Source organism: Sarcophilus harrisii, chromosome 5 (genome assembly GCF_902635505.1).
Source record: "Sarcophilus harrisii chromosome 5, mSarHar1.11, whole genome shotgun sequence".
NCBI lineage: Eukaryota > Metazoa > Chordata > Mammalia > Dasyuromorphia > Dasyuridae > Sarcophilus > Sarcophilus harrisii.
In genome coordinates this window covers 102,054,920-102,062,646 of record NC_045430.1, presented here as the reverse complement: position 1 = coordinate 102,062,646, position 7,727 = coordinate 102,054,920, and the positions used below count along the sequence as shown (strand labels likewise).

General features: G+C 38.1%; 1 protein-coding gene across 1 annotated transcript; it reads left to right on the top strand.

Annotated features, from left to right (window-relative positions):
- The first annotated feature begins 770 nt into the window (after positions 1 to 770).
- LOC116419228 (C-type lectin domain family 2 member B-like) lies at positions 771 to 5,647 on the top strand. Its single transcript, XM_031938186.1, has 5 exons — positions 771 to 1,236; positions 1,562 to 1,651; positions 2,856 to 3,052; positions 3,484 to 3,593; positions 4,750 to 5,647. The coding sequence occupies exons 1-5, from the start codon at positions 1,071 to 1,073 to the stop codon at positions 4,859 to 4,861; spliced, it is 675 nt and encodes a 224-aa protein (XP_031794046.1). The 5' UTR covers positions 771 to 1,070; the 3' UTR covers positions 4,862 to 5,647.
- The last annotated feature ends 2,080 nt before the right edge of the window (positions 5,648 to 7,727 follow it).

Genomic DNA, 7,727 nt, shown 5'->3' with positions numbered 1-7,727 from the left:
TACTGGCTATGTGACCCTGGGCAAGTCACTTAACCCAAAATTACCTTGCTAAAAAAATCATTGGGAAAATTGGAAAGCAATATGGCAGAAGCATGTGTGTGTGTGTATGTGTATGTTTGTGTGTGTGTGTGTGTGTTTGTGTGTGTGTGTGTTATGAGTTACTTTGGAAATTTAAGAATGTGGTTTTGAACCCTTGAAGGGCCTATTACAAAGTTATCTAGATATGGGCTGGAGGTGGCAGATGTGGGTGGGAGGTAGGTGGAAAAATTATTGTTGCCATAAAGAGAACATGAAGAAGCCGTGATGAAAAGTGGAGTACAACAGCAATGTTCTGATACCCCAAGAAAAAAAGAAGACAAATCAAAAATATTGTAGGCTACTAGGAAGAATGTTAGGCTTTGGAATTGAGATTTACTTTAGGGCTCAGACTCCCACAGTTATCTAATTGTGTGAACCTGGGGAGAGTATAATAAATTGTAACCATTTTTAGCTAGAAGAGACCTTCATAAGCATGTAGCCCAAGCATTAACTGCTTTGTGCCTTCATTTCTTCATCCATACAGAGTGACATCCCCCGAGAGAATAGGGTTAGGTAGGTGGTTGTGATGGGAGGATGAAGTTGCGGGAGAATGAGGCTGCGGGATGCGACGTGAGGAGCTTTAGAAGCAGGTAGCGAGAGCAGGCTGTTCCGCCACCTGCGTGCGCTCTCCTCAATCAGCCAGGCCACTGACTGGACTCTGTCACGTGAGTTACTGGGTAGTTCTCCGCTTGCCGTTGCTGTCATGGACATTTAAAAGGCCGGGAGAACGAGGCAGCCGTCTAGGCGGGGGCTGGGAGAATTGGACGAGGTCAGGCAGGTACCGGCGGGGAGATGTTAATGTGGTCCGTCGCTCCCCTGGGGATAGCCGGCCTTCGAAAGCATCTCCGAGCTTTTCGGGTCCAAGTTTCTATTCCTGCTTCTGTCTGGGCACACTGCTCTGGTACCTGGGCTATCCCTCAGACCACCGCAACCTTTGGCTAAACTCTGCCCCGGCCCCGCAGTGCCCAGATCACAGCAGGTGAGGGAGGGAAATGAAAAAAGGAAAAAAAGAGAATGCGGTCGCTTGGAAGCACAATAAAAAGAAGGTGGAACACGAGGTGAAGGAGGAGAAGCAAGAGGAGGAAGAGGAGCAAGACGACGAGAAGGGCAGGGATGGCCGGGAGGATGTGGTGGAGGTCAAAGTGCCACCGAGGGAGCGTAAGGCCGACTCCTGCCCTTGGATCCCGGGGGTTGCACCTGCCCGCTTTTCTATCTACATCTGATTCCCGGACTTGTAGGAATCCTACTAACTCGGGGCGGGACAAAGGAAAAAGAATCTATATAACTCCGGGAACAGATGAATTTTTCCTTTCCGATCTTAGCAGAAGGGGATATGGGGTGGGGAAAAGAGAACAGTACCTTTAGAAGAAACAGGTCTGAGAAAAATCAAATATCCCTCTCTCTGCCAGATATATTCATGTTGCATGAAGCCTATTCTCTGGAGGAATTTCAGGGAGTGTACATTAGTATGCTTTCTCCTTAGGTAGGATATCCAAAAGACTAATCTATTCATCTGTGGCTGGAGTTGGCTTCATCATAGTCATAGCGCTAGCCATCTTCATTAGTAAGGAAGGTAAGTGGTACATCCTCCAAAACTAAATTCTCCACAAAGTCTCAGGCTGTGAGATCATAACTCTTACCTCTCAGTCTGTGGACACTTTAAGTCCAGGGTCAAGAAGGGCTCCCCCAAAAGAACTTCAAATAGAAGAAGGAAATACCTTGAATTGAGTTTCCTTGCAATTTAGACTTATGACCATAACAGAGATGGAAGAGTTAATAAATGTAATCAACTATGCAAACTTGCCATCCAAAGGGTTACTTTCTCATGCTTCCTGATCTTTAGTAGAGATGTTTCTATTGCCCACAGAAAAGCGTTCTGTCCTGTTTCAATGGTCATTAAACTATATGGAGGGACAGCATGGCAATTCTCAAACTTTTTTGATCTCAGTACCCCTTTACACTGTCAAAAAGTATCTAGGACCACTTACAGAGTTTTGGTTTGTGCAAGTTTTATTTTTCAATGTTTATTTTATCTAAAATTAAAATGTTTTAGTATTATTGTGAAAGTAGTTTTAATCTTAGGGACTTTCTGGAAGGATCTTGGAAACCTTCAATAATCCCTGGACCACACTTTGAAAACACTGTAAAGGTTATAATGGATAGAAAGCAGGGCTTGGAGTCAGGAACATATTCATAACCCAAGTTTGATACAAATTGATTGTTTAGCTCTGAGTAAGTCATTTAACTGCTTTGGTAAGAGCATTTTTCACTGGGAGTTGCCCAGATATGTGAAATTACAGGTTAAGATATTCTCATTTTATCTCCCACAAAAAAACAAAAGCAAAAGCAAACAAAAACCAACAAAAAACCTAAATTAGTTTGAGAGGCAGTGTCATAGAGTTGGATAGAGACCAAGCCTCAAAAATCAGGAAGACCTCGATTGCAGTCTTACCTCTGACATGTACTGACTAGCAAGTCACAATCTGTCAGTGTTCTGAACAGCTATCTAAGAGTTACAGGTGAGGTGCCAAATTTCATTGAAAGAGAATTTTCTCACTTGGGAGTTCCCTCTCCTAGTTCCTTTCCTATATACCTCTTTTAGTGCTGATTTATTTCAGGGTCTATGCTAATGTCTTCCAGATTCTAATGTTTTAAGTTTAACCCAATGAAATGAAAGGGGACTCAAAATGTAGATGTCACCATCACTAAGGTGCAGTAAAGATGCTTGAAGGGCAACCTAATTCCAAAATGGTCTCGTATTACTGTCTCAATTCTAGTTCGAAGAAAATCAGAGGAATTGATCCAAGAACAACCACTCTGCTCAGATAACTCACTTATGTGTCCTGAAGACTGGATCAAAGCTTTTAACAAATGCTATTACATATCAGTGGATCACAAATCCTGGCATGAAAGCCAGCAAGCATGTGCAAATCTTGGTGCAAATCTGGCTAGATTCAAAACCCACCAGGAAATGGTAAGGAATCTAATACCTTCCATAGGAGCTAGCTGTAGGTGAACATTCATCTGATGTTCTTATCTCCAGCCTCCCCATTATGGTGGTAAGACATAGACTCAGAGCATTAGCACTTGAAGGACTAAGGAGATTGTTTAAGCCAAAACATATATTTTTACAAATGGGGAAATAGATTTCTGAACAACATTTGAAGTCAGATCTTTTTAGACCTCTTTAGATCAACTCCTTCCTTGCCCCATTTGAATTGCCATGATGAAGAGTCTAACTAGGAGACCCACTGCCTATCACTAATACATTACACAGAATAAAGAAGTCCTGGAATAAGAATTCTAGGCAAAAATTGGATAGGGTATAGAAGGAGAAATTAGTTTAGGTGGGAAGGCTGGAGACTGGAGAATTAGATTGTCACAGCCAGCTCTATTTTGTAAAAGGATTTCCTGATGAAACGCGTTGGTTCAGCTTCTGACTGCTGGTTTGGACTAATTAATGAAGAGGGAAACTCATCCTGGAAATGGACAGATGGAACTTCACCTCCTGAATGGTGAGTCCTGAGGTGTCCATTTATTCAGAATTGATAAAAGAAATGCCCTAGTTATTTACTATCTACCCACTGGTCACCAATCTAGAAGGATATGTCCTCTAAGGTTGCCAGTTATAGGTTGGTTACAATTTACGTCAGTAGAAGGCATGCTACTATATACGTAGTATATCATATAGAATTAGAAATTCCTATGACAAGTAAATTACAGATTCATGGCAAATTACAAAGCACTTAAGATTGATTACTACATTTATTTTTTCCTCATCAAATATTTTAATTTGGATGATTAGAGTATCTTACTCTTGGCCCTATTTGAAAAATAAGGCCTTTTTAAAATAAGAAAGAATGGGGAAAATAGAATTCCCTTAGTAAAAACTTATCTTTTTTTTTCTACCAAACTATTTGGTTAATATTAAATTTCAGTTTAGGAAAGTAGAAAACAGTGATGGTCTTGCCTTATCAGTAAGTAGGTTTTCAGGGATGGATCTTGGAGTTGCTGCTTACAGAGATCAATCCTCCATACCATCGTTTTTGATGTCATGTAAAGAAAGTTCTGATCCAGTCCTGATCTCCCTGAATTTTAGTATTTTATGAGGTGCTCTCTGAGGTTTTTTCATCTAAGTCAAATAGAGCCCTTTCCTTAATATACTCAGCATATTTGATTTAACACTTATAATCACAAACTATTTCACACACAGTCCCTTATCTTATCTTCATTGAAGTTCTGTAGCAGTAGCTAGCACTAACAGCAGTGTACAGATAAAGAAACAGAGACTTAAGAGAGACTAATTTGCCATATATAACTCTATGACAAGTGATAGCAGGGGTTCTTTATGCTCTACATTGTCATAGACATGTTCTTTTTCTTTCCATGGGAATTTGAGGGACTAAGATGATCCCTTGGGTAGGATTTTGAAATACAATTAATAAGCAGGGGTGGGAATGAGGAAGTAGGGCAGGGAAGAAAAAATTCTGCTGGTCTCATCTTACCCAACTATACTTCCTGACCCATGATTTTACCCTCATCCCACAGAGCCCAGCTGAATATCCAGTTACTTTACTTTATACCGTGAGAGATTGAGTATGAACTCCATCCTCTCCATTCTTGCTGCTAGAGCTGAGGTATTGCAGGACTCATCTTTCCATTCCATTCTAGGTTACAGATTCAAGGAGCTGGTTGTGCTCGTTTATCCGATGATGGCATTTCTAGTGACAGTTGTATGTCTTCTAGAAATTATATATGCAGCAAAGAAGACAGATGTAGCTAAAGAAAGAGTGGCAGTCACATCCAAGGAGTATGGCATTTAAGGAAAATGTGGGTTTTTCTTGCTGCACACAGAGGTATATACAATGGACACTTCCCTTCCTCTCAAAGACTTTATGATAAAAATATATGTGAGAATTTGGGGTTTCCTTTGTTTCATGTTATTTTTTTATACAGTACCATGTGTGGTGAGGGGCAAGGGCAAGGGAGTAGAACTGTGATTCCTGCTCTCTCTTGTGATTTGTATTATGATGGAGAGACTATAGAATGGGCATGGGGGGGGGGAGAAAGAAGGTTATGAATGGTTATGGGAGTACACAAACTGTCCAAGAAGTTTAAGTCAAGTATCATTTTGGACAGATTATGAAACACTTCATCCTTTCTTCTGAACCTCATGAGAACAAGGCCATTCATAAACATAATGAGGTGACATCTATAACCAGGACAAGGGGTGGCGATTAGAACAACTGTATCCAAACTATTTTTATTACATCCCAAACTGAAGGATAGTCCAGATGTGACTAGTTAATACTATCTGGCAACATTTTGTGAAGAGTCTTAAGTACTCTAAGGAGAAGGTGAAAAGATCAGCTTCCTCTGGTCAAAGTTTAAACAGTCTTTGAAGTGAGAGCTTTTCAGATGTATTCTAATTTTACCCCAATTTGAAGAATGAACTTCCTCAACATTATTGTCCTAACGGTGTCTTAACTCCCTAAAGTAATTGTGTTTCATTTTGCTGCTTTTGTTTCCATAGTCTTTAGTTTAAAATAATGATAATAATAATAAATGCCTAATTTTGTACCTTTCTTGAATTGTTTTTGATTTTCTTCATTGCTGCCTAAGAGACAGTCATGTGCTCCACCATCATAATTATAATAAAATGTTCATATTCTAAGAGTAAGTCTTAAAATAAAAATTTAAGCCTTCTCCCTGTACCTCAAACTACCTCCTAAAGGAATCTAGAAACTAACTAGTGTTGTTAAATCTATATCTATATGTGTTAAATCTTTATCCAAGAATCAAATTACATTTATAAGCAGACTATTCCATTCTTCCAGAACCTGAGACCTGTGAATTACATGTATATGTATATGAACAAAATGTATAGAATAAAAAAAGTTACATTGAACTACAGCTATTAACTGTATTTTAATATAATTAATTTTATATCACTTTTTAATATTTCAATACCACTATATGTCAATGTAGCTGATTTTTAAAAATTCTATACATTTTGTTTTATGCATCTGAAAGCGTGATCCTGAGAAATGATCTATAGTGTGGAGATTAAAATTATGCCACCTACGATAAAAGAGATTGAGGCAGATCTCTGAGCCAATGGCCCTTTATGAGTATGAGTATGTGAAACCTTCTAATGAAGTGGACTTTAGATTTTCCTCATTATCTGAGATGCCTCCTCTTTCCAGGGCCCTATTTTTTGGTAGAATTAGATATCTAGTCATTCCAGAACAACTATACCAAATACAGAATAATTTCATTGATTGAAATGTAACATATCAGTTAAAATAAACAATATATCATCAGGGTTACAAGTTTGATGAAATAAGGAATATCTCCACACAAGACAATCAGGCTTCTCCCTACCTGAGCAGGAAGAAATGATATAAGCTAACTCAGTCAATGATTTAAGTGGTCATAAGATGGTTACCTGTTCCTATTGGACAACAGATTGATCTAGAGGTACAAAAATGTTTTGGGGGAATTTCCGTGTAGTTGTGATCTCTGTCACACTGAGTTTGGTCACCATGACAAGGAAAAAAAGGGTGGAGGTCTTTAATTAACTTCCTATGATTAAGCAGGTGAATTCAGAATCTGTAGTTCACAGCTCTGGAATCAGTCTTATGTACAGAATTTTGATATGATTCTATAAAATTGATTAATATTGATTGGAATAAAGTAGAGATCCAAGTGAATTGCTTCTCACAATAGACTTCACCAGACTTCCAAAGGACTCCATGACACATACAAAAGTTAAGAAGCCTCCATTTTATCAGAAGCATTTATTTAAAACCATCAACAAGCATCATATGCAATGGGAATAAACTAGAACCATTCCCAATAAGATCAGGAGTGAATCAAAGTTGTCCACTATCAACATTCCTATTCAGTATTATATTAGAAATGTTAGTTTTGGCAATAAGAGAAGAAAAAAAGATTAAAGGAATTAGGTAATGTGGAATGTGGAATGTGGTAATGTGGAAACCAAATTATCACTCTTTGCAGATGATATGATGGTATACTTAGAGAACCCTAGAGAATCAACTAAAAAACTACTAGAAACAATTCACAACTTTAGCAAAAGGATAAAAAAATAAATCCACAGAAATCATTAGCATTTTTATATATTACCAACAAATTTCAACAGCAAGAGATACAAAGAGAAATTCCATTTTAAAGTAATTGTGGATAATATAAAATATTTGGCAGTCTACCTGACAAGAAAAAGTCAGAAACTATATGAACATAATTACAAAACATGTTCCACACAAAGTCAGATCTAATCAATTGGAAAAATATCAAGGGCTCATACTAATATTAGCTCAGGCTAATATAATAAAAATGACAATACTACCTAAATTAATCTACTTAGTGTCATACCAATCAAACTCCCAAGAAATTACTTTACAGAGCTAGAAAAAAATATTAACAAAGTTCATCTGGAAGAACAAAAGGTCAAGAATTTCAAGGGAATTAATGAAAAAAAATGTAAGTGAAGGTGGCCTAGCTGTACCAGACATAAAACTATATTACAAAACAATGATCATCAAAACCATTTGGTGCTGGCTAAGAAATAGAGTGGTTGAGCAATGGAATAGGTTAGGTTCACAGGACATAATAGTCAATGACTA